Below are 26,427 nucleotides of genomic sequence, written 5' to 3'. Positions count from 1 at the left end.
TTCATTGTCATTCATACCCCTTACCTTTCCTTCACACTGCTCCCGAGTGCTGTTGCTAATAGATGGGATCCCAGCCACTCTCTACTATCGGTAGAAACTCTTACTCCTAAGAGAATTCCTGCTTACAATATGCAGTAGCTGGAATCTCTTCTGTTAGCAGCACGACTCTCCTGGAAGGAACGCTGAAAGGATAGGGTCCCAACCACTCAATTTATTTTTTAAAGCAAACATTAATATGCTGCCTGGGTCCCCAAAATTTTGATGGTCAACATCAAATGCTAACGGTCGATATGTTTGCTTCAGTTCCAATCTGAGGAGTAGACAACTCAAATGGACCAAATTGCTTCTTATTCACTCCCATTCCAAAGAACACAATCATTTCTCATTCATCCCATTGCTCAGAATTTTACATCAATTTTACAAGGCACTTTTCTGTTTAAAAAAATACAACATTGTCCATTGTTTGTATTGAACTGCTGGAAGAAAGTCAAGTTTGGTGGTGCAAAGGTTTTTATATGCTGTTTGTAGAAAACCAAGCAGAACATTTTGTAGCAAATACATTGTTGGATCATCTCAATATAATAAGGTGAAAACTCCACACAAACACATATCTCTCAGTGAATTGTTATCTTCCTTTATCTGTTTAGATGAACCTTCAACACAAGTTTTGAATGGAAACAGGTAAAGATAATAAAAATGCCAAAGGCATTTCTTTTACAAAAAGTACCACCAAGGTGCAGTGCAAGAGTTCAAAATAGTTTAGCATCAAACCCAGCACTGAGTTACACACACCCAACATTACAATCTTAAAGGTTAAAAAGTTTGTAAGCCTGCAAATGCTACTCCTGCAAAATTCATTCCAATATACTTTAGAAGAATCCCCTAATTCCCTTTATTACAATTTGCAATGATAGAACTTGTGTTTACATTTACATACTCTAGTCAACTCAGCATTCCCCTCTCCAATAGGTGTAGTTAAGGACAATAAGGAATTGGATGCCTCATTTCCATACACACAGCCTCCATATCACATGTGCAGTTCTACTTTTTGCCAACACACCTCTGATTTCTCATTTAAATGACTATTCTTCAGGTGAGAGGCCAGGCACCCAGTTATTCGCAATATGTTCACATCTTTCTCGCAGTAGTTACTGGATAGTGACCAGAAGCTGCAACCCCAGCTATTCCCCCAAATCCAAGGAAAAATTTGCAAATCAATAATAGTGCCCCAACTGCTCCCCCTCCTGAAAACCAGTAATTCAGTACAGACCAAACATTGAACCTGGACCTTTCCTGATCTGTAAAATTCAGTGCCACACTGGGCAATTAATTTACTCACTAAGCTATCAGGTTCCTCACTCATGCTGGGGATCACCTCTACAGGTTTCTCCTAAGTAACAGTGGAATCGAGCAGTTGGGCAAAACACACAAGGTGAACTCCTAACCTGCAGCTCCATATCAATGCACATCTTAGAATTAACTGATGAAATATTTTTAAAATCATGGATGAGAAAATACAATTTAAAATATCATCTGGTTAGTTTCCTTATGCAGCTCAGATAAGAACATGAAATCTCTGCAGAAATTTAATAAAAATGTCAAAATGCACATTCTAGAACTGTGTTGCTAGTTCACTCTTCCCTGATGGGCCTCAACTTTTAGCTATAAATCAGAGCAACTTTTTTTAACCCCAATCTATGTCTTGTCCCACTTTGGATTCTTTTTCTTACCAATTTTCTCCTCCCCCTCCTAAAGGTGATGACTCCTTTCTGAGGTCTGGTTCCACAGGTGCTCAATGGCCTTTGGTATTGTCACCCCAAGTGTCACTCTTCAGGTATAGTAGCCTGGTTCTTATCATACTGGATTAGAAACACAAAGTTCATTAGCTCTAATCCCATCATGACAATCTGTGAAACGGAGTTAAATAAATCTCAGCATAACGATCAAAGCTGTTGGATTGTTGTAAAAACTGAACTGGTTCATGGATGTTCGTCTCAACATCCTCTGAAGTGGCCTGGCACAATGATAGAAAAACAGAACAAGAGAAACATCAGGTGCAACTATTGCAACAACCGGACATCAGATCAGGACAACGCTCGGGTGATTCCAGCAAAGTCGACCATGCAAAGTCCTCCTTGCTAACATGTAGGGACTATTATCCCAAAGACTGGTCCAGTAAGAGCCACATATATGTACTCTCAGTCACCTCTTTCAGTATTCATCTCAGACTCCTCTACCATCATTCTTGGGTATGTGCCACCACACTGGCAGGATAGTCCCATCAGTGGGGGCACAGTAATGCAGCCAGTGGGCGTGCTCCTGGGAGTCCTTAACAGTGACTCGGGACCCCAACACGTCTCCTGGCTTCAGGTTAAACCAGGCCAAGGAAACTTCCTGTTAACTGCAACCGATCACCCCACCTCCCTCAACTGGCGAATCAGTACGCCTCCATGTTTAACACCACTTGAAGAAAACACTGAGGGCAGCAAGGGCACACAAAATACTCAAATGTTCACCATCAATGGCTTGGTACTACCAACACTGATTCAACTGGCCTGAAAGACATAATTGCCAGACTGGTCCTCACCAACCTATCGCAGACACATCCATCCACAATAGCACCGGTAGGAGTGATCACCACAAAGTTCCTGATAAGACAAAGTCTTGTCTCCATCGTGAGGGCATCTTCCATCATGTAGTGTTGTATTACCACTGTGTTTTGGGGGACAGACTAAGGACAAATCTAGCAGTCCAAAAGTGGACATCTATAAGGTACTGTGGGCTATCAGCAGAATTGTATTCTCAAAATCTGTAACCTCATGGCTCAGCATATCCCTCACTCCTCTACCTCCACCAAATTGGAGATCTACCTTTGTTCAATGCACAGTGTAAAAGTATGCGCCAGAAGCAGCAACAAGCCTGTCTCGGAATGAAGCATCAAGCTCCAACACAGGCTACCTGCATGTTTAACACCAAAAGCAGGCTACAGGCAGTTACAGGCCCACAAATAACAGATCAGAGCAAAGCTCAGTAGCCCCACCATATCCAACCTAGAATGGATGTGGATAATCAGGCAACTAATGGAAGGTGGAGGCTCCAAGAACATCTCTATCCTCAATCAAGGCAGAACCCAGCACGAGTACAAGAGACCAGGCTGAAACATTTGTGTTTTTAACCAATACTGAATGATTGTACTTGGCCTCCTCCTGAAGTCCCATCACCATAGATGCTAACGTCCACCAATTTGATTCACATGATGCGACAATAAGAAGTGGCTGAAGACACAGCAAAAACTATGGGGCCTGACAACAACCTACTATAGTGCTGTAGACCTGTGCGCCAACACTAGGTGGCCTCCTAGCCGAGCTGTTCCAGTGCAGCTATGACCATGGCATCAACCAAACAAAATGTGGAAAATTGCCCAAGTATGTCATGTCCGCAAAAAGTAGGATAAATTTAACTTGGATAATTACCACTATCGTTGCTGGAGAATAGTGTCCTTGGCCCAAACATCTTCAACTATGACCTATTATCTGCCATAAGGTCAGGAGTGAATCTGTTTTACAGTGTTCACAACCCCTCCAATAATGAAGCAGCCCATGCCAGTCTACAGCAGGACTTTAACATCAAGACCGAATGGTGAGTGACAGGCAACATGCCACATAAATGTCAGGCAATGACCATGACCAACAAGGCCCAATAACCTCCCCCTGTTCCTCAATGGCACCACCATAGCCATGTCCCTCATCATCAAAATCCTGGGAGTCACCACTGACCAGAAGCTTAACTGGACCAGAATCATCATCATCATCATGACTACAAAAGCAGGGCAGAAACTGACGAATGATTCACCGCCTGAACCCTTGATGCCTGTCCATAATCTACAAGGTTCAAGTAAAGAGTGTGATGGAATACTCACCACGACACTCGAGAAGCTGAACACCTTGCAGGGCAGAGTAATCCGCTTTATAGGTGCCCCCGCCACGAAACTCAATATCCACTCCCTCCACACTGACGCACTGTGGCTGCAGTATGTATTATAGTGTGTACTATCTATAGGAAGCGCTCAGAACCTCTACCACAAAGAACGACAACACCAACAACGTCGTGAGATCATCATCATCTGTAAGTTCCCCTCCAAGTCATACACCATTCTGACTTTGACATATATCACTGTTCCTTCATCGTCGCTAGAACAATATCCTGGAACTCCCTACCTAACCCAGTCATGGAAATACCATCGCCACAAGGACTGCAGCGATTCAAAAAGCTGGCCCACCACCATCTTCTCAAGGCAACTAGGGTTAGGTAATAAATGCAGCTTTGCCAGCGGCACCCACATCGGAGAAGAAAAGGTCTACATTATGATTCTCAACAGGCAATTTGACGATGGAGAGTAGCACAGCTCAGCCTGATCCTGATCCTATCCTCATCATGCACTTTCAAGCAGGAGTCAGTGAATAATGAATTGGAACAGGAACTCAACTTCATCCTTCTCTTAAAATGAGGGCAATTTTAATGCACCAACCAATGCCTCAGCACAGATCATGGATCTTGTACTCTTTGATCTGTGTAGTTCCATATCACACCATACAGTGCAATGAACCCTCTAAACCATGAAGGGAGGGGGTAGGGGCTCCTGACACCATAAAAGTTCTCAAGATCAAGGAATTATCTTACACGGTTCGATCTCTTTTTGGAGAGTGGGTTAAGGAGAAGGGGAGGGCAGGACAGCTGTTTTTGATAACTCACTTCAGATAAATGCAAGCTAATAAAACCCAAGATTGTGAATTATACCACATAGGTGATTCTACAACAGCTTCCAAGCCTTGAACTGGAGACAGCTGAAATTATTTTGTCCAAGTGGAACGGAAAACATTTGCTTGTGCACGCATTTCTGAAATAGAACCAAATACTAATGGCCTAACAGGGTAAAACAGAATGACAGAGTAAGCTTTCAACAGAAGAAAAGACCTCAAGGAACTGGACTGATGGGTTAACACTGGAGAATGACGAACCTTGTTATAGAGCTTTTGACCCTACAGCACACTTCAGGAAAAGCAAATTAAGTACTAACAATAAGGATCCTTCATATCTACTGCAGCCAAGCCCAGACACGGAGGACAGGCGACAGAATTTTTTCTTTCCTGGTTACAATGGAAATATTAGTGAAATTTTTTTTTGTAATTTAAAAAAAGGAAAAAAAACAAACGCATGCAAATACATGTCTTAAAACTGGCGTCAAAATAAAATGAGTGCATGTAAAGTCATGCATCATACGGTCTCCATCAGCACGCCTCTTCCACTCAGTTACGTGATCCAAAGGTTTCACATTTCTGCTTCTGGCTTGTTCATGTCCTTTGCGACTCTCTCCCCAAATAAAACAGCACTGACTCAGTGAGCTAAAACACACAGACTATGGCTAACTGTCCCAATTGGTTTGAAAACAAGCTTGGCATAACCCACACTGGCTGCACGATTTCTTGCCTCCTTGGTATATCTATAGTCATATCTCAATGTTTCCTTTACCCCCAACCCCAACACAGACACATTTGCCAATTTTGTTTGACATTTTTCAATGTCCATTTCCAGGCGCAGATAGTCAGAGTCTCAGCAGAATTTTTCTCCATTCCCTTCGGCCGAGTTTTATATTCATCAACAAGAGAAAAAAAGTACTAGGACAAATTCTTGCCCTTTAGTTTATTACGGGCCAGAAACACAGCCAAAGACGTGACATTTCAAATGCCCATACGGGCAGCGGAATGGGTAGTCCAACGGAGAGTTCATGATCGGCTTCGGTCTTTGTGGTTCCCCACTATCATCTTACTGTAGAGTTTCTGTTGCTCCTCTTTGTAGGTGTCCTTCACCTTTTCTCTCTTCAGGCCGCCATCCCTGAAATGCACAGACACATCAGGTTAAACGCAGGCACTGCACACGGACCCATCAGATCAGGTTAAACCCGGGTACTACACACGGACCCATCAGATCAGGTTAAACCCGGGTACTACACACAGACCCATCAGATCAGGTTAAACCCGGGTACTACACACGGACCCATCAGATCAGGTTAAACCCAGGCACTGCACACGGACACATCAGATCAGGTTAAACCCGGGTACTACACACAGACCCATCAGATCAGGTTAAACCCGGGTACTACACACGGACACATCAGATCAGGTTAAACCCGGGTACTACACACGGACACATCAGATCAGGTTAAACCCGGGTACTACACACGGACACATCAGATCAGGTTAAACCCGGGTACTACACACGGACCCATCAGATCAGGTTAAACCCGGGTACTACACACGGACACATCAGATCAGGTTAAACCCGGGTACTACACACGGACCCATCAGATCAGGTTAAACCCAGGCACTGCACACGGACACATCAGATCAGGTTAAACCCGGGTACTACACACGGACACATCAGATCAGGTTAAACCCGGGTACTACACACGGACACATCAGATCAGGTTAAACCCGGGTACTACACACGGACACAACAGATCAGGTTAAACCTGGGTACTGGACACAGACACATCAGATCAGGTTAAACCCGGGTACTACACACGGACACATCAGATCAGGTTAAACCCGGGTACTACACACGGACCCATCAGATCAGGTTAAACCCGGGTACTACACACGGACACATCAGATCAGGTTAAACCCGGGTACTACACACGGACACATCAGATCAGGTTAAACCCGGGTACTACACACGGACCCATCAGATCAGGTTAAACCCGGGTACTACACACGGACACATCAGATCAGGTTAAACCCGGGTACTACACACGGACCCATCAGATCAGGTTAAACCCAGGCACTGCACACGGACACATCAGATCAGGTTAAACCCGGGTACTACACACGGACACATCAGATCAGGTTAAACCCGGGTACTACACACGGACACATCAGATCAGGTTAAACCCGGGTACTACACACGGACACATCAGATCAGGTTAAACCCGGGTACTACACACGGACACATCAGATCAGGTTAAACCCGGGTACTACACACAGACACATCAGATCAGGTTAAACCCGGGTACTACACACGGGCACATCAGATCAGGTTAAACCCGGGTACTACACACGGACACATCAGATCAGGTTAAACCCGGGTACTACACACGGACACATCAGATCAGGTTAAACCCGGGTACTACACACGGACACAACAGATCAGGTTAAACCTGGGTACTGGACACAGACACATCAGATCAGGTTAAACCCGGGTACTACACACGGACACATCAGATCAGGTTAAACCCGGGTACTACACACGGACACATCAGATCAGGTTAAACCCGGGTACTACACACGGACCCATCAGATCAGGTTAAACCCGGGTACTACACACGGACACATCAGATCAGGTTAAACCCGGGTACTACACACGGACCCATCAGATCAGGTTAAACCCGGGTACTACACACGGACACATCAGATCAGGTTAAACCCGGGTACTACACACGGACACATCAGATCAGGTTAAACCCGGGTACTACACACGGACACATCAGATCAGGTTAAACCCGGGTACTACACACGGACACATCAGATCAGGTTAAACCCGGGTACTACACACGGACACATCAGATCAGGTTAAACCCGGGTACTACACACGGACACATCAGATCAGGTTAAACCCGGGTACTACACACGGACACATCAGATCAGGTTAAACCCGGGTACTACACACGGACACAACAGATCAGGTTAAACCTGGGTACTGGACACAGACACTCCTGATTTGAAAGTACAGGAATTCCCTAAATATAATAACGAGCAATGATGAAGCAAATATACACTACATGTACATGGAATTCAACTTGAAAACTGGTCCCTATTATAAGACAGCAAAGTCTTTGAAAACTGAATTAGAAAATAAACTTCGGCAGGGTTCAGCTAACTTCTCCTGCAAGACCATGATTCACATTAAATTTCTAAAGCACCACCTTGTCCAGTTGTTTGGAATGTGGAGACTGCTGCTGCTTTGAGTTCTTTGGTTTATTTTGTGGGATGGCTTCAGAACACTGCTGGCAGCATTAAAACAAGGCTGACATCAACACAGTTGCTCAAAAGTCTCACCTAATCTGGCTGCTCACCTCTCTCTCGCTATAAGGGAAAGTTATAGCATATTAAGTATAAAAACTGCAGCTTCAAAAAGTAATCGCCACTGCCATTTGCTGTCTCATGTGGGAGGTCTGTGTCTAGAAGCAACTTTGAAATATAAACATTGGTGCAACTGGCCTGTTGCAGTCAAAAATCCTGTGCAACAGGTCTGTCCAATCAAGATTCAAAACCTGGCCTGTAACTGAACGCTCCATCAAAGTTCATACAAGACAGAATAAATTTGGCTGCTGAACACAAACTGATGGCATCAGGATTCCCCTAAAGGTGCCAGTGTTGCTACAGAACAGAAGGCGTCTTTCACCACATTTGTCACCAGCAGACGAGCCATGTTCTTGCGGTAAGCCCTGAATATATGCAGCAACTTTATCAACATCAATGACAGGGAAAGGATCTGTACAGTAGTAAGGGTATAGAGGTGAGGATCATGGCACCGACTCCGTCACAGTAATGCTAACACGACTTAACCTGTACAATTTGCTCTTTGTTCATATGGTGCAGTTGCCACAAAAGACCCATTTACCGTCAAACCCCAGTAGATTTCATTCATCTGCAAATACTCGGACATACAGTACTCACAATCATCCTCTTTTGATCCGGAGTGGCCCCGCACTAAGGATCCCAAAAGAGGTTGTTTGAACTTATACACTGAGCTAATAGGTACCCGTTATTAGGGGCATGGGATTTTAAGCAGTGGAGGACAGGAGACAGGGTAGTTGGAGGTGGGGGGGGGGGGGGGGGGGAGGGGAGAGGAGGGAGAAAAGAGGGCAAAGATGGGTATGGATAGAGTTGGAAAGGAGAGGAGCTCAGCAGGGAGCTGCCAGCTTGGTAGCCAGCCTTCTTGTTCACTGTAACTGTTTGACAATTAGCCTCTAATAGTCAATGTAATGCAATTAGGTCACTCATAATATGATCAAGTCTGGACACTCTGATTTAGCTAATTTTATTTTTTAAACAAAGACACATTTATGCCATGCTCTGAGGGAAGCAGAGCAAGGCCATAGTCAATGCTGGACAACAGAATGAAAGAAATTTACTTACCACAGTAAATCGACAAGACCACCTTGCCTAGCAATTGCAGCTTTCACACGATTAGCAAACTGTACTGCCTCTTCACCTTCCTGTGCAATACAAAGAAAGCATTTAAAACAGCACTGTTCTACTGCGCCTCTCAGTAAGTTACTACACATTGCTGCCTCATCTATGTGAACCATGTGGTCTGTGGATCTCAAATAACACAACAACCGGCAAAGAATGAAGCAGATGGAAATCATAGAATCATAGAAAGGTTATAGCACGGAAGGAGGCCATTCAGCCCATCGAGTCCCGCCGGCTCTATGCAAGAGCAATCCAGCTAGTCTGACTCCCCCGCCCTATCCCCATAGCCCTGCAACTTTTTTTCTTTCAAGTACATATCCCTTTTGAAAGCCATGATTGAATCTGCCTCCACCACCCTCTGATAGTGTATTCTAGATCCTAACCACTCGCTGCGTAAAAAAGTTTTTCCTCATGGTTCTTTGGACAATCACCGTAAATCTACGTCCTCTGGTTTTTGACCCTTCCGCCAATGGGAACAGTTTCTCTCTATCTAGACCCTTCATGATTTTGAATACCTCTATCAAATCTCCTCACAACCGTCTCTGTACCAAGGAGAACAATCCCAGTTTCTCCAGTCTATCCACATAACTAAAGTCCCTCATCCATGGAATCATTCGAGTAAACTGTCTCAGACCTTCATATCTTTCCTAAAGTACAGTGCCCAGGACACAATACTCCAGTTGTCGTCGAACCAGTGTTTCATAAAGGTTCATCATGACTTCCATACCTCTATTTTTAGAGCCCAGGATTCCGTATGCTTTTTTAACCACTTTCTCAACCTGCCCTGCCACCTTCAATGATTTGTGCACCTAAACCTCCAGATCTCTGTTCCTGTACCACTTTTAGAGTTGTGCCCTCTGGTTTATATTGCCTCTCCTCGTTCTTCCTACCGAAATATATCACTTCGCATTTTTCTGCGTTAAATTTCATCTGCCACGTGTCCACCCAGATCACCAGCCTGTCTATATCCTCTTGAAGTCTATCACTATCCTCCTCACTGTTTACTACCCTTCCAATCTGCAAATTTTGAAATTGTGCCCTGTACACTCAAGTCCAAGTCATTAATATATATCAAGAAAAGCAGTGGTCCCAGCACTGACCCCTGGGGAACACCACTGTACACCTCCCTCCAGTCCGAAAAACAACCGTTCACCACTACTCTGTTTCCTGTCACTTAGCCAATTCGGGTATTCATGTTGCTACTGCCCCCTTTATTCCATGGGCCGCAATCTTGATGATAAGCCTACCGTGTGGCACTTCATCAAACGCCTTTTGAAAGGCCATATACATCACATCAACTGCATTGCCCTCGTCTACCCTTTCTGTTACCTCATCAAAAAACTATCAAGTTAGTTAAACACGATTTGCCTTTAAGAAATCTGTGCTGGTTTTTCTTAATCAACCCACACTCATCCAAGTGACTGTTAATTCTGTCCCGGATTATCATTTCTAAAAGTTTCCCCACAACTGAAGTTAAACTGACTGGTCCATAGTTGCTGGGTTTATCCTTACACCCTTTTTTGAACAAGTGTGTAACATTTGCAATTCTCTAGTCCACTGGCACCACCCCCCGTATTTATGGGTGTTTGGAAGATTAAGGTCAGTACCTCTGCAATTTCCACCCTTACTTCCTTCAGCAATCTAGGATGCATCCCATCTGGACCGGGTGACTTATTCACTTTAAGTACATCTAGCCTTTCAAGTACATCTTCTTTGTCAATTTTTAGCCCATCCAGTATCTCAACTATATCTTCCTTTACTGAGACTATGGCAGCATCTTCTTCATTGGTAAAGACAGATGCAAAGTACTCATTTAGTACCTCGGCCATCCCCTCTGCCTCCATGAGTAGATCTCCTTTATGGTCCCTAATCGGCCCCACCCCTCCTCTTACTACCCTTTTAGTGTTTACGTGCCTGTAGAAGACTTTTGGATTCCCTTTTATGTTGGCTGCCAGTCTATTCTCATACTCTCTCTTTGCCCCTCTTATTTCCTTTTTCACTTCCCCTCTGAACTTTCTATATTCAGCCTGGTTCTCACTTGTGTTATCAACCTGACATCTGTCATATGCCCTTTTCTCCGTTCCATCTTACTCACTATCTCTTTTGTCATCCTGGGAGCTCTGGCTTCAGTTGCCCCACCTTTCTGCCTTGTGGGAAAGTGCCTAGACTGTACCCGAACCATCTCCTCCTTAAAGGCCGCCCACTGTTCAATTATAGTTTTGCCTGGGAAGACACAACTTGCCAGCAACAGTTAAAGGTAGAACATCTATTTGTGCCTTCCAGATTAAGTGATTACTAAGTCTGATAGTTTATGGACACAGCTTGTTAGATTATGAACTTTACGATATAACTATAATATTGTATGATTATTATAATGAGTATTCCTTTGCAGAATCTCATACAAAATATTCAACATATGAGTTGTATTATTGTGGCGTCTCCATATTAAAAATAAAGCCTGATCCCCAGGGGGATTAGACATGTACCCGTAAGGCAACATTCTTCTTTTAAAATACACAGCTGATATTAAGGGGAACGGATAGGGTGGATAGAGAGAAACTATTTCCACTGGTTGGGGATTCTAGGAGTAGGGGGCACAGTCTAAAAATTAGAGCCAGACCTTTCAGGAGTGAGATTAGAAAACATTTCTACACACAAAGGGTGGTAGAAATTTGGAACTCTCTTCCGCAAATGGCAATTGATACGAGCTCAATTGCTAAATTTAAATGTGAGATGGATAGCTTTTTGGCAACCAAAGGTATTAAGGGATATGGGTCAAAGGCAGGTATATGGAGCTAGATCACAGATCAGCCATGATCTTATCAAATGGCGGAGCAGGCACGAGGGGCTGAATGGCCTACTCCTGTTCCTATTGCTCTTCAGCAAAGGTGATGAACCAAACTAGAAATAAGCCTAAAAGATAACAGGATCAAGTCTCATTTGTACTGCTCAATTCCACAAGAAGCAAAGAATTTATCAACTGTCCCATGCCTGGAGACTGTTCCAAGTTTAAAAATCAAAATCTCATGGAGGATCGATTAAAGATATTCCAGTAGTATGTAAGACAGAAAGGACTTGCGTTTATATAGCACCTCGTCAATCCTCAGGGTGTTACAGAGTACTTTACAACCAATGGATTACTTTTACATAGGAACACAGGAAGGCATAGCTCCGTAAAAGGCTGGTACAGTTCATTTGGCCAGCCCCAGAGTTCAAAAACAAAATACACAGTTCACTGTGGTATCAGTCTTGCCTCCAAGTCAGGTGGTTGTGGATTTGAGTCCCACTCCAGGGCTTAGGCTGACACGTCTGTGCAGTACTGTGGGAGTGCTGCACGATCGGAGGTGCCTTCTTTCAGGTCAGATATTAAAGTGAAGCCCTGTCTTGCTCAGGTGAAGAAAAAAATGCCAAAGCATATTCAAAGAGAAGCAAACAGTTTTCCCAGTGTCTTGGCCAATATACCTCCTTCAAACATCACCAAAAACATATTATCTAGTCCTTCATTCATTTTCAGTGCACATGTGCACAATGTGTATGCTACATTTATCTCCATAACAGTGACTGCACTTCAAAAATAATCAGAAGTATCATGGCGAATGAAGGACCAAAGGTTAGACAGTTGAATGTTTGAAAATGCAACTGTAAGTGACTTAGAAGAGAACTTATTCTGGGAGCAGGCACAGAAGTCAGGTTGGAAGGGGGTCGGGGGATCTGGGTGCTAACGGATACAAGGAAATGATTAGGCATGGCCTTGTCTGTGATCCAGACCATGTGAAAGGGTAAGGTTGAGGGGGTGGCTGTGAGTATGGGTAGGAGGATTTATATGGAAGGAAAGGTTAAGAGAGGGGCAGTGAAATCAGGGGAGAGAATGCAGGTGAGTTGAGATAGAGACTGAAATCATCGAGGCTGGAGAGTCACTCAGTGCAGAGGCTGAGGGAGGAAAGGAGGGAGGATATCTCAGTGAGAAACTCAAGATGAGTCAGGGGGGTGGGGGTTAGTAGAGAACAAGGATTTTTAGAGGAGAGGTGCTCGAAGGAGGGAAAGGTATTAGAGGAGTAATACAAATTAACCAATCTCATCAGACATTTCTTTAAGCACCACTGTGCACAGGCCAGTGTTTAAGTTTAATTGCTATCAACTGTTTAAGTTCAATTTTAAAGTTTAAATTTTTAAGTTTCTGTCAGGCTTCAGCAGAGAGCTGCTGTAGTAAGTTAATTGGTTAGCTAGATTAAACTGGTTCCTGAAGGTAGAGCAGGCCTGACTCATCTGAGTCACAAACTGTAGAAATACAGGGGCCTGTGAGTGCAACCAGCACGGAGTGCGGCAGGCACAGAGTGAGACAGCTGAGAGTTCGGTGAAGTGGGAGAAGGAGGTGCCGCTTTGCCTTGCTTTTCCTAACTTTTTCCACAGTGCGGCGGCAGACCTGAGCGGCAGAAGACTGAGAGTGGGGATAAAAGCAGCAGCAGACCTGCAACAAGAGAAAACTACTGTGCGACATCACAGGTGAGGCAACAGAGTCCGAGAGGTGAACGTAGTATAAACGGAGAGACCGAGAGCGGGAGGAGAGTCTGAGAGGTGAACGTAGTGTAACTCTAAGGCAAGTCATGGCAGCACAGCTTGCACCCGTAATATGCTCCTCCTGCACTATGTGGGAAGTCATGGACACTACCAGTGTCCCTGGCGACCAAGTGTGCAGGAAGTGGCGAACCGCATTTCGGAGCTGGAGCTGCGGGTGGATTCGCTGTGGAGCATCCGTGATGCTGAGACTATCGTGGATAGCACGTTCAGAGAGGTGGTCACACCGCAGGTAAAGATTACGCCGGCAGAAAGGAAATTGGTGACCGCCAGGCAAAGTAAAAGGACTAGGCAAGTAGAGCAGGAGTCCCGTGGGGCCATCTGCCTCTCAAACAGATATACCACTTTGGATACTGTTGGGGGAGATGGCTTATCAGGGGAAAGCAGCAAGAGCCAAGTTCGTGGCACCACGGGTGGCTCTGACGCACAGGAGGGGAGGAAGAAGAGTGGCAGGGCTATAGTGATAGGGGATTCAATTGTAAGGGGAACAGATAGGCGTTTCTGCGGCTGCAAACGTGACTCCAGGATGGTATGTTGCCTCCCTGGTGCTAGGGTCCAGGATGTTGCAAAACGGCTGCAGGACATTCTGGAGGGGGAGGGTGAACAGCCAGTAGTCGTGGTCCATTTCGGTACCAACGACATAGATAAAAAAAGGGATGAGGTCCTGTAAGATGAATTTAAGGAGTTAGGAGATAAATTAAAAAACAGGACTTCAAAAGTAGTGATCTCAGGATTACTACCACTGCCACGTGCCAGTGAGTATAGGAACAGGAGAATAGACCGGATAAATGCGTGGCTGCAGGGATGGTGTAGGAGGGAGGGATTTAGATTCCTGGGACATTGGGACCGGTTCTGGGGAAGGAGGGACCTGTACAAGTGGGACGGGTTACACCCGAGCAGGACCGGGACCAATGTCCTCGCGAGGGTGTTTGCTAGTGCTGTTGGGAAAGGTATAAACTAGAGTGGCAGGGGCATGGGAACCTGAGCGGGGAGTCACAAGGGAGTAAAGTTGAGAGCAGCAAGAGAGGGGAAGACCCAGGGGAAATTTACAATACAAATAGTACAAACAGTTGTTCAAGAACAAGTGAAAGGGAAAAGTGTAGAGCAGAAGAAAGTGTACTTTAGGCACTACAGATAAAGTGAAAACTAGAAGGTGTAAGGCGATTAACCCAGCATCAAAGCTGAAGGTCAGGCTAGGTTGTGTGGCCCAACTAAGAGTTCTATATACAAATGCACGGAGTATAAGGAATAAATTAAATGAATTACAGGTTCAAATTCAAATTGGAGAGTATGACATGATAGCTATTACTGAGACATGGCTGCAGGATGGTCAGGATTGGGAACTAAATATACCGGGTTATAAGGTCTTCAGGAAAGATAGGGAAAATGGAAGAGGGGGAGGAGTAGCCTTAATGATTAGAAATGAAATCACTTCAATGATAAAGGAGGATATAACGAGAGGTAAGCAGCTAACAGAGACCTTATGGGTTGAATTGAGAAATAGGAAAGGATCTAAGACTATAGTGGGAGTTGTGTATAGGACCCCTGGCAGCAGCTCTGAGGTGCTAGATTGTAAAAAAGCAGAGATTAGACAAGCGTGTAACAAAGGCATAGTGGTCTTAATGGGGACTTTAACCTTCACATAGATTGGGGAAAGCAGACCAGCAACTGTCAGAAAGGTAGTGAATTTCTTGAGTGTGTCCGGGATAGTTTTCTACAGCAGTATGTCCGAGAGGCAACAAGGGGGAAAGCCATACAAGATTTAGTAATGAGTAATGAACCAGATTTAGTTAACGGCTTAACTGTACGCGAACATCTATCCAATAGCAATCATAACATGATCGAGTTCAATGTCGTGTTTGAAAGGGAAAAAAGTGAATCAGCTGCTAAGATTCTAGACTTGGGTAAGGCCGACTTCAATGGGATGAGACAGAGACTGTCCGCAGTAAACTGGGCAAATCTGTTCATGGGTAAAACGACTGATGATCAGTGGGAAATGTTTAAAAGAAACATTTAACGTGATACAGAATCGGTTCATACCCCTGAGGGGCAAGAACTCGACTTGCCAAAAATAACAGCCACGGACAACTAAAGAGGTAAGGGACAGTATAAAACATAAGGAAAGGGCATACAAAAAGGCAAAAATTGGCACAGATCCTGGCGAATGGGAAAGATACAAACATCAACAAAGGGTCACAAAACATATAGTAAGAGCTACAAAAAGAGAGTATGAAAAGAAACTTGCAAGGGATATCAAAACCAATAAGAAGAACTTTTATAGTTACATTAGGAAAAAGAGGGTGGTCAGGAGCAGTGTTGGCCCCTTAAAAACTGAAAGTGGGGACATTGTCATTGACAATGGGGAAATGGCGGACATGTTGAACAATTACTTTGCGTCAGTATTTACAGTAGAAAAAGAGGATAGCATGCCGGAAATCCCAAGAAAACTAATATTGAATCTGGGACAGGGACTCAATAAAATTAACATAAATAAAGCAACAGTAATGAAGAAAATAATAGCACGAAAGAGTGACAAATCCCCAGGACCAGATGGTTTCCATCCCAGAGTTTTAAAGGAAGTAGGTGAGCACATTGCAGATGCCCTAACTATAATCTTTCAAAGTTCTCTAGATCCAGGAACTGTCCCTCTGGATTGGAAAATTGCACATGTCACTCTGCTTTTCAAGAAAGGAGAGAGGGAAACCAGGGAATTATAGACCAGTTAGCCTAACATCTGTTGTGGGGAAAATGCTGGAGTCTGTAATTAAGGATAGGGTGACTGAACACCTCGAGAATTTCCAGTTAATCAGAAAGAGCCAGCATGGATTTGTGAAAGGTAGGTCGTGCCTGACAAACCTGATTGAATTTTTTGAAGAGGTGACGAAAGTAGTGGACAGGGGAATGTCAATGGATGTTATTTGTATGGACTTCCAGAAGGCATTTGATAAGGTCCCACATAAGCGACTGTTAGCTAAGATAGAAGCCCATGGAATCGAGGGAAAAGTACGGACTTGGTTAACAAGTTGGCTGAGAGAAAGGTGACAGCGAGTAGGGATAATGGGTAGGTACTCACATTGGCAGGATGTGACTAGTGGAGTCCCGCAGGGATCTGTCTTGGGGCCTCAATTATTCACAATATTTATTAACGACTTAAATGAAGGCATAGAAAGTCTCATATCTAAGTTTGCCGATGACACAATGATTGGTGGCATTGTAAGCAGTGTAGATGAAAACATAAAATTACAAAGGGATATTGATAGATTAGGTGAATGGGCAAAACTGTGGCAAATGGAATTCAATGTAGACAAATGTGAGGTCATCCACTTTGGATCAAAAAACGATAGAACAGGGTACTTTCTAAATGGTAAAAAGTTAAAAACAGTGGATGTCCAAAGGGACTTAGGGGTTCAGGTACATAGATCATTGAAGTGTCATGAACAGGTACAGAAAATAATCAATAAGGCTAATGGAATGCTGGCCTTTATATCCAGAGGACTGGAGTACAAGGGGGCAGAAGTTATGCTGCAGCTATACAAAACCCTGGTTAGACCGCACCTGGAGTACTGTGAGCAGTTCTGGGCACCGCAACTTCGGAAAGACATATTGGCCTTGGAGGGAGTGCAGCGTAGGTTTACTAGAATGATACCCGGACTTCAAGGGTTAAGTTACGAGGAGAGAATACACAAATTGGGGTTGTATTCTCTGGAGTTTAGATGGTTAAGGGGTGATCTGATCGAAGTTTATAAGATATTAAGGGAAACAGATAAGGTGGATAGGGAGAAACTATTTCCGCTGGTTGGGGATTCTAGGAGTAGGGGGCAGAGTCTAAAAATTAGAGCCAGATCTTTCAGGAGCGAGATTAGAAAACATTTCTACACACAAAGGGTGGTAGAAGTTTGGAACTCTCTTCCGCAAACGGCAATTGATACTAGCGCAATTGCTAAATTTAAATGTGAGATAGATAGCTTTTTGGCAACCAAAGGTATTAAGGGATATGGGCCAAAGGCGGGTATATGGAGTTAGATCACAGATCAGCCATGATCTTATCAAATGGCGGAGCAGGCACGAGGGGCTGAATGGCCTACTCCTGTTCCTATGTTCCATCCAGCCCTGGGGCCATATCCTTTTTGAGTGCCTTTTGCGGTTTTAGCCACTTTCTTGTTCGTCAAAGAGTGGTGTGGGAGACAGGGGTTTCGACTCATGGGGCACTGGCACCAGTACTGGGGAAAGAGGGAGCTGTTCCATTGCGTCGGGCTCCACTTAAACCGGGCTGAGACCTGTGTCCTGGCGAATCGAATAACTAGGGCTGTAAATAGGGCTTTCAACTAAAAAAAAGTGTGCGGGGGGGGGGGTGGTGAGAAGGTTCAGGTGAGGGGAAATTTAGAAATCTGAAGAGAAATGTCAAGGAATTAGAGTAGTGTGGTGATTCAGGTAAAGATAAACAGCGAGTTACAGGAAGGGACAGAGAGTTTAACGATAATAATGCATCAGTGAATAAGGCCAATTCAGGGAAAAATGGTAAAAAGTTAAAATTAAAGGCGCTTTATCTGAATGCACGAACCATTCGTAACAGGATAGATGAATTAATGGCACAAATAGAGATAATTTGTTGATCTCATAGCCATTACAGAGATGTGGTTGCAAGGTGACCAAGGTTGGGAACTAAATATTCCAGGGTCCTTAATGCTTTGAAAAGACAGACAAAATGGAAATGGTGGGGGGTTAGCCCTGATAATAAAGGATGACATAAGGAAGGATCTTGGCTCGGAAGATCAGGAAGTAGAATCAGTATGGGTGGAGATAACAAATAACAAGGGGCAGAAAACACTGATGGGAGTAGTCTATAGACCCCCTAACAGTAGCTCTATGGTAGGACAGAGTATTAATCAAAAAATAATAGGAGCTTGTAACAAAGGTAATGCAATAATCATGGGGACTTTAATCTTCATATAGACTGGGTAAATCAAATTGGCAAAGGTAGTTTGGAGGACGAGTTCATGGAATGCGTTCAAGACAGTTTCCTAGAACAATAGGTCGTGGAACCAAACAGGGAACAGGATTTTGATCTTGTCTTGTGTAATGAGACAGGGTTAATTAGTCATCTCTTAGTAATGGATCCTCTGGGGAAGAGTGATCATAATATGATAGAATTTCACTGAGTTTGAGTGTGACATACTGAAGTCAGAAACTAGAGTCCTACACTTAAATAAAGCCAATTACATAGTTATGAGCGGAGAGTTGGCTAAGGTAGATTAGGAAATTAGATTAAAAGGTCTGACAGCAGATAAGCAATGGCAAACATTGAAAGAAATATTTTGTATATATCAATGATTTGGATGAGGGAACCAAATGTAATATTTCCAAGTTTGCTGATGACACAAAACTAGGTGTTCCTGCAGATTGGAAGGTGGCAAATGTAATTCCTGCAGATTGGAGGGTGGCAAATGTAACCCCACTATTTAAAAAAGGGAGAGAGAAAACGGAACTATAGGCCGATTAGCCTAACATAGAAACATAGAAAAACACAGAGCAAGAGTAGGCCATTCGGCCCTTCGGGCCTGCTCCGCCATTCAAAATGATCATGGCTGATCGTCTAATTCAGTACCCTGTTCCCGCTTTTTCCCCATATCCCTTGATCCCTTTAGCATTAAGAAACATATCTATCTCCTTCTTGAATACATTTAATGACTTGGCCTCCACTGTCTTCTGTGGTAGAGAATTCCACAGGTTCACCACCCTGAGTGAAGAAATTTCTCCTCATCTCGGTTCTAAATGGCATACCACGTATCCTGAGACTGTGACCCCTGATTCTGGACTCCCCAGCCATCGGGAACATCCTCCCCGCATCTAGTCTGTCTCGTCCTGTTAGAATTTTATATGTTTCGATGAGATCACCTCTCATTCTTCTAAACGCTAGTGAATATAGGCCTAGTCGACCCAATCTCTCCTCATACGTCAGTCCTGCCATCCTAGGAATCAGTCTGGTAAACCTTTGTTGCACTCCCTCCATGGCAAGGACATCCTTCCTCAGATAAGGAGACCAAAACTGCACACAATACTCCAGATGTGGTCTCACCAAGGCCCTTTATAACTGCAGTAAGACATCCCTGTTCCTGTACTCAAATCCTCTTGCAATGAAGGCCAACATACCATTCGCCTTCCTAACTGCTTGCTGCATCTGAATGCTCGCTTTCAGCAACAGGTGTACAAGGATACCCAGGTCTCATTGCACCTCCCCTTTTCCCAATCTATCACCATTCAGATAATAAGCTGCTTTTCTGTTTTTACAACCAAAGTGGATAACCTCACATTTATCCACGTTATACAGCTTCTGCCATGTTCTTGCCCAGTCACCCAACTTGTTTAAATCACATTGGAGCCTCTTTGCATCCTCCTCACAGCTCACATTCCACCTCAGCTTTGTGCCATCTGCAAACTTGGAAATGTGACATTTAGTTCCCTCATCCAAATCATTGATATATATTGTGAATAGCTGGGGCCCAAGCACTGATCCCTGCGGTACCCCACTAGTCACTGCCTGCTACCCGGAAAAAGACCCGTTTATTCCAACTCTCTGTTTCCTGTCTGTCAACCAATTCTCAATCCATGCCAGCATATTCCCCCCAATCCCATGTGCTTTAATTTTAATCTTGTGTGGGACCTCATCAAAAGCCTTCTGAAAATCCAAATACACCACATCCACTGGTTCTCCCCTATCTATTCTATTAGTTACATCCTCAAAAAACTCCAGTAGATTTGTTAAGCATGATTTCCCTTTCATAAACCCATGCTGACTTTGTCCAATCCCGTTAATGCCCTCCAAGTATTCTGTTATTACATCTTTTATAATAGACTCTAGCATTTTCCCCACTACTGATGTTAGGCTAACTGGTCTGTAATTCCCTGCTTTTTCTCTCCCTTCTTTTTTAAATAGTGGGGTTACATTTGCCAGCCTCCAATTTGTAGGAACTGTTCCAGAGTCTATAGAATTTTGGAAGATGATCACCAATGCATCCACTATTCCAGGGCCACTTCCTTTAGTACTCTGGGATGTAGATTATCAGGCCTGGGGATTTGTCAGCCTTTAGCCCCAGCCTTTAGTCGGGAAAATGCTAGAGTCTATTGTAAAGGATGAGATAACAGGACACTTAAATATCAACGGGATTAGACTAAGTCAACATGGATTTATGAAAGGGAAATCGTGTTTGACAAACCTACTGGAGTTTTTTGAGGATGTAACTGGTAGAATAGATAAGGGAGACCCAGTGGATGTGGTTTATTTGGATTTTCAGAAGGCCTTTGATAAGGTCCCAGATAAGAGGTTAGTGTGTAAAATTAAAGCACATGGGATTGGGGGTAATATACTGGCGTGGACTGAAAATTGGTTAACAGACAGGAAACAGAGAGTAGGAATAAATGGGTCTTTTTTGGGGTGGCAAGCAGTGACTAGTGGGGTACCGCAGGGATCAGTGCTTGGGCCCCAGCTATTCACAATATATATCAATGATTTGGATGAGGGAATCAAATGTAATATTTCCAAGTTTGCTGATGACACAAAACTAGGTGGGATTGTGAGTTGTGAGGAGGATGCAAAGAGGCTTCAAGGCGATTGAGACAAGTTGAGTGAATGGGCAAATACATGGCAGATGCAGTATAACCTGGACAAACGTGAAGTTATCCACTTTGGAAGGAAAAACAGAAAGGCAGAGTATTATTTAAATGGTGATAGATTGGGAAATGTTGATGTAAAAAGAGACCTGGGTGTCCTTGGACACCAGTCACTGAAAGCATACATGCAGGTGCAGAAAGCAGTTAGGAAGGCAAATGGTATGTTGGCCTTCATTGCAAGAGGATTTGAGTACTGGAGCAAAGATGTCTTACTGCAGTTATAAACAATTTTACAACACCAAGTTATAGTCCAGCAATTTTATTTTAAATTCACAAGCTTTCGGAGGCTACCTCCTTCCTCAGGTGAACGATGTGGAAATGAAATCCTCGAAATGAAATCGCATTTATAATTCACAGAACAATGCTTGGTGATTACAGACAGTTTTTTCAACTGCCCGTTTTCATTTGCGAAATGCGATTTCATTTCGAGGATTTCATTTCCACATCGTTCACCTGAGGAAGGAGGTAGCCTCCGAAAGCTTGTGAATTTAAAATAAAATTGCTGGACTATAACTTGGTGTTGTAAAATTGTTTACAATTGTCAACCCCAGTCCATCACCAGCATCTCCACATCATTACTGCAGTTATACAGGGCCTTGGTGAGATCACACCTGGAGTATTGTGTGCAGTTTTGGTCTCCTTACCTAAGGAAGGATATACTTGCCATCGAGGGAGTGCAGCGAAGGTTCACCAGACCGATTCCTGGGATGGCAGGACTGTCATATGAGGAGAGATTGGGTCGACTCGGCCTGTATTCATTCGCATTTAGAAGAATGAGAGGGGATCTCATTGAAACATATAAAATTCTGACAGGGCTAGACAGACTGGATGCAGGGAGGATGTTTCCCCTAGCTGGAGGGTCCAGAACGAGGGATCACAGTCTCAGGATACAGGGTAGGACATTTAGGACTGAGATGAGGAGAAATTTCTTCACTCAGAGGGTGGTGATCCTGTGGAATTCTCTACCACAGAAGGATGTGAAGGCCAAGTCACTGAGTATATTTAAGAACGAGCTAGACAGATTTCTAGACACAAAAGGCATCAAGGGGTATGGAGAGAGAGCGGGAATATGGTATTGAGATAGAGGATCAGCCAAGATCATATTGAATGGCGGAGCAGGCTTGAAAGGCTGAATGGCCTACTCCTGCTCCTATTTTCTATGTTTCTATAACAATTAAGATCGATTCAATTGGACTATGCTAATGGGCCTTACTAATCAGATGTCAGACCTGTTGTTTAGTCCCAGCAGAGTAAAAGGCTTAATCCTATTCCTGCTTCCTAGCCTTTTCCCTTATCCCACCCACCTGCGCTAAGCGCCACTGATTTTTCAAGCCCCTCTTGTGACTCGCATCAGGAGTCCTGCACAAAGTCTATTTTAATTTTACCACTGTGCAGAACTTCAGTCCTGAGTTGGAAGAAGGGCCTAAAAAAGTCAGTGGATGTTCCAACAGATTCATGGATAAATCAGGAAGAGGTGAGACAAAGGGTCAGATGGCCTGAGAGCGTGAATGCACCAGGTGGTTAAACAGCCTGTTGACACTCACTATCTAGGTCCACACATGAAGAATGGGCTCTTGTGCCCATGTAATCATAACCCAGTATTTCCAAGGGAGGACAGAAAAGCAAGAAAACTGAAAGAAACAAATGATTTTTTTTTAAAGAAATGGACAATGCTCTACATCCCAGAGTCCTCATCTCCTTCCTCCATATACGCATGAAGCAAGAGGTTACCTCACGTGTCATTGGCGGCAGATACCAGACACTGCAGACAATTGCCCAGCTCGTCATCATCCTCAAGAGGTAGTTCACCATCCCATATTTGCTGCTATTCCAGAACGCTTCTCCAAATCGCGGATCATACTGGCAAGAAAAGCACATACAGGAAATAAAATTAAAAGCAATCAGCTTTAAGAGTGGGTCAAAGCATTGCAACATGATTTGGGACTGAACAGTGAGTTTAATAAGTCATTCTTTCATTTTGAAGCCTTGGCTCCATTGAGGCCAGATGAATGGGATTGCAGTCTCCTCAGCAATCCACAGAAGAGAACAGCCAATAATTTGGAGCTAACCGACAATCTCACAATGTTGCCAAAAGATATTGAAGTGGGAAATAAAAAAAAACTCAATCCCAATCTTAGAGCATTTCTAAGTCGAGTGAAGGGGGTTTTACTTTGCCTCTAACCTGTGCTGTACCTTTGCTAGCTGTGCTCGATAAGGCTGTGTAGAGGGAGCTTTACTCTGCACCTAATTCATGTTGCATCTCACATGTGCTTAAGTCCATTCCTTGAAGCTCCTTTTAGCAGGCCCATCAAACACCTGTTAGTTCCTTTCTTCTTTGTGTTTGTGCAGAAGGCTGTCTTTATTCAGCCTCGGGTCCTAAACATCCCATGATGTAGAGGTCCGCAAGAGGCCGCTCCCTAATTGGTGTATTTAGACCAATGACAGAACCGTCCTGCAACAATGAAGAATCAGCTTTTACCAACCCTTCGGACCATGGAAATTTAAGGCTCAAGATTCGAAGCTTTCAATCTTTGGGTGGCAGAGCAGAGGAAGTGGCAGAGGGAAAAGCAGAAGGGGAGATCACAGTGGGGGCTGAGTGATGGTGAAGGGCAGGTCAGGCTACAAAGTGAAGTGAAAAAGTAGAAATGAGGTGCAGACAGCCAGCCAATTTCTGCAGGGGAGATTTAGATTTTTGTGCATATTGGGATCTTGCATTTTTGTGTGAAGACAGGCTCTCAATTTTTCATATGGAGAGGTTTGAATTTTTGTGTAGCCAGATATGGCCGTGTCACTGTGGCACATGTCTCTCGCCCTGGCTCCCCAATGTTGGACATTACTGCTGTTTGACTGTAGGTAGAGGGAGCTTTATTCTGCATCTAATCCAGAGCTGTTTGGAAAACCTTTATTGAGGGCACTACATGATAAGAATGTTGTTCTTCCATTTTCCTTAATGAGTGCAAAAGTTAATCCAAAAATATTCAAATTAAAAATTAAAGAGACCAGCATGGTGATGCTGCTCAGTGGACAGTGCCACAGAATCTGAAGGTTGAAACTCAATTCCCCACTGCAAATAGTTTCTGATCTCCGCTGCACCGAATGGGGAGGTGTCAGGTGCAAGCCATGTGTCTTCCTGGGAGGTGACGGGAAGAGTAAAAGTTGGGTGAGGGTGATAGTGCCAAGCCACCACTGAAAGTCTATTTGGAGTACTGGCAGTCAATGAAGGGGCTGCTTACTCACTCGTGTGGTGGCAGAGGTGCAGAATCCAGCCACGGAGCACAAACATCAACTGTTCATCCCCGAGCAACACTTACGTGCTTTCTCTTCTATTTCACCCAGGATAGAACATGCTCGTCACAATGTTTGGACATTTTTGCTAGATATTCACACTGATTCTAGAAGTAAAGGGAATTAGGGGTTACGGGGAGTGGGCAGGAAATTGGACATGAATTTAGATTTGAGATTAGGATCAGATCAGCCATGATCTTATTGAATAGCGGAGCAGGCTCGAGGGGCCGATTGGCCTACTCCTGCTCCTATTTCTTATGTTCTTATGATTCAGTGCACCGATCACATCTCTATTATCAGGAGAGCAGCTTATCTGCCCGTTATCTCAATAAACAATACCAAGACCCAGGGACTGTAACAGAAAACGTTATTCTATACACTGCCTACTGAAAGATGACATGTACTGCCACATAAATTTTTCTCTTATGGAAGGTGAACGGAAAAGCATTGTATCGAGACAGGGCACAGTTCCAGAGCAATTACTGGTTTATTTAGGTGAAACACATGTTTGAACAGCATCCAATGTCCATGGTGAGAATATATAATCCTTACCTTCTCCCCTTACATTCTGGTACATTTCAGCTCTTGCCATTGTGGAAAACTGGATGTTGCTCGAACCAATTTTTAAAAACTTATAGCATTTCTATAATTCTGTAGGTGGGAAGGGGGGGGGGGGGCAAGAATCTATAGCCCCAATACACCGCCCTATGGACACTTTTCCAAGCAATTTCTTAGTTCCTTCATCCCTCCTGAAGGAGCTGACTCTTGTCAGGGTTTACAGGTGCTAGCCACCATCCAAGATCTTATAATTCACATATGAACCAAGACAGTGAGTGTTGGTGGGCTCCTCAACCATGGGGCTGGCACCTTCTCACCCACCCTCCACAGAGGCGCCTGGGATGCATTGCTCAATTCTACCCGGATACTCGTCAGGGAAAAGGTTAAAACAAAGCACAATCAAATTATAAAACAAACAACTTCTTTAAAAGCCAAACAGCCTGAAAACTACTGTCATGCAACCAGGCCAAGGGTATGAAACACATCAGACACACCTTGGTTATCATAAATCTTCACCTGTAATACTGCTTTTGTCTACCCCCACCCCAGAAAAAAATCCAAGCGTGGGTGAGGGTTATGTTATTCACAGATATTAAAACGTGTTTGAAATACTCAGATTTTTTCTACAGTTCACTGCCAGGGGAGCTGCATTATATTTAAATATGAACACATTAAACATAACATGCTTACAACAACGGGGTTGCATTTAATTTCATTAATCTCCCCTTTTCCCTAGACTTCATCCCACCTCTCCTAAAAGTTGCGATTTGAACTGAGGTACAGTTTCGTGCACACTAAACGCCCTCCATTTGTGAGCCCAGGCGGTTAGTGTTGGCAGGGTATTCACAGTCCACACTGGTCCTCATCCAAAATCTAGTTTCCAGTGGAGAATGCTGGAAAGCAAACAGAAGTGGGAACCACGACTTTTTCCCCCCACCTCTCCCTAGCTCAGGAACACTGAGTCACTGTCAGTCTTGGCTCAGTAGTATAGAACTCTCTAATGGGTCAGACGTTGTGGGTTCAAGCCTCACTTCAGGGACTTCAGCACATAATCCAGGCAGACACTTCAGTGCAGTACTGAGGGAGTGCT

The 26,427-nt window shown here is 44.0% G+C and overlaps 1 protein-coding gene across 2 annotated transcripts in view; it reads right to left on the bottom strand.

Moving 5' to 3' along the window:
- Positions 1-492: 492 nt before the first annotated feature.
- The window catches only part of LOC137335897 (glycerol-3-phosphate acyltransferase 4), a 90,853-nt gene continuing 64,918 nt past the window's right edge, over positions 493-26,427 (bottom strand). For both annotated transcript variants that reach the window (XM_068001412.1, XM_068001414.1), the window contains 3 exons: positions 23,226-23,354; positions 9,195-9,274; positions 493-5,892 (listed from right to left, as the gene is read on the bottom strand). In XM_068001412.1, coding sequence (XP_067857513.1) covers positions 5,784-5,892; positions 9,195-9,274; positions 23,226-23,354 — 318 coding nt within the window. In that variant the 3' untranslated portion in view covers positions 493-5,783. The remainder of the gene's footprint in view (positions 5,893-9,194; positions 9,275-23,225; positions 23,355-26,427) is intronic.

Source organism: Heptranchias perlo, chromosome 20, assembly GCF_035084215.1.
Source record: "Heptranchias perlo isolate sHepPer1 chromosome 20, sHepPer1.hap1, whole genome shotgun sequence".
Classification (NCBI taxonomy): domain Eukaryota; kingdom Metazoa; phylum Chordata; class Chondrichthyes; order Hexanchiformes; family Hexanchidae; genus Heptranchias; species Heptranchias perlo.
This window is presented reverse-complemented; position numbering and strand designations above follow the sequence as displayed.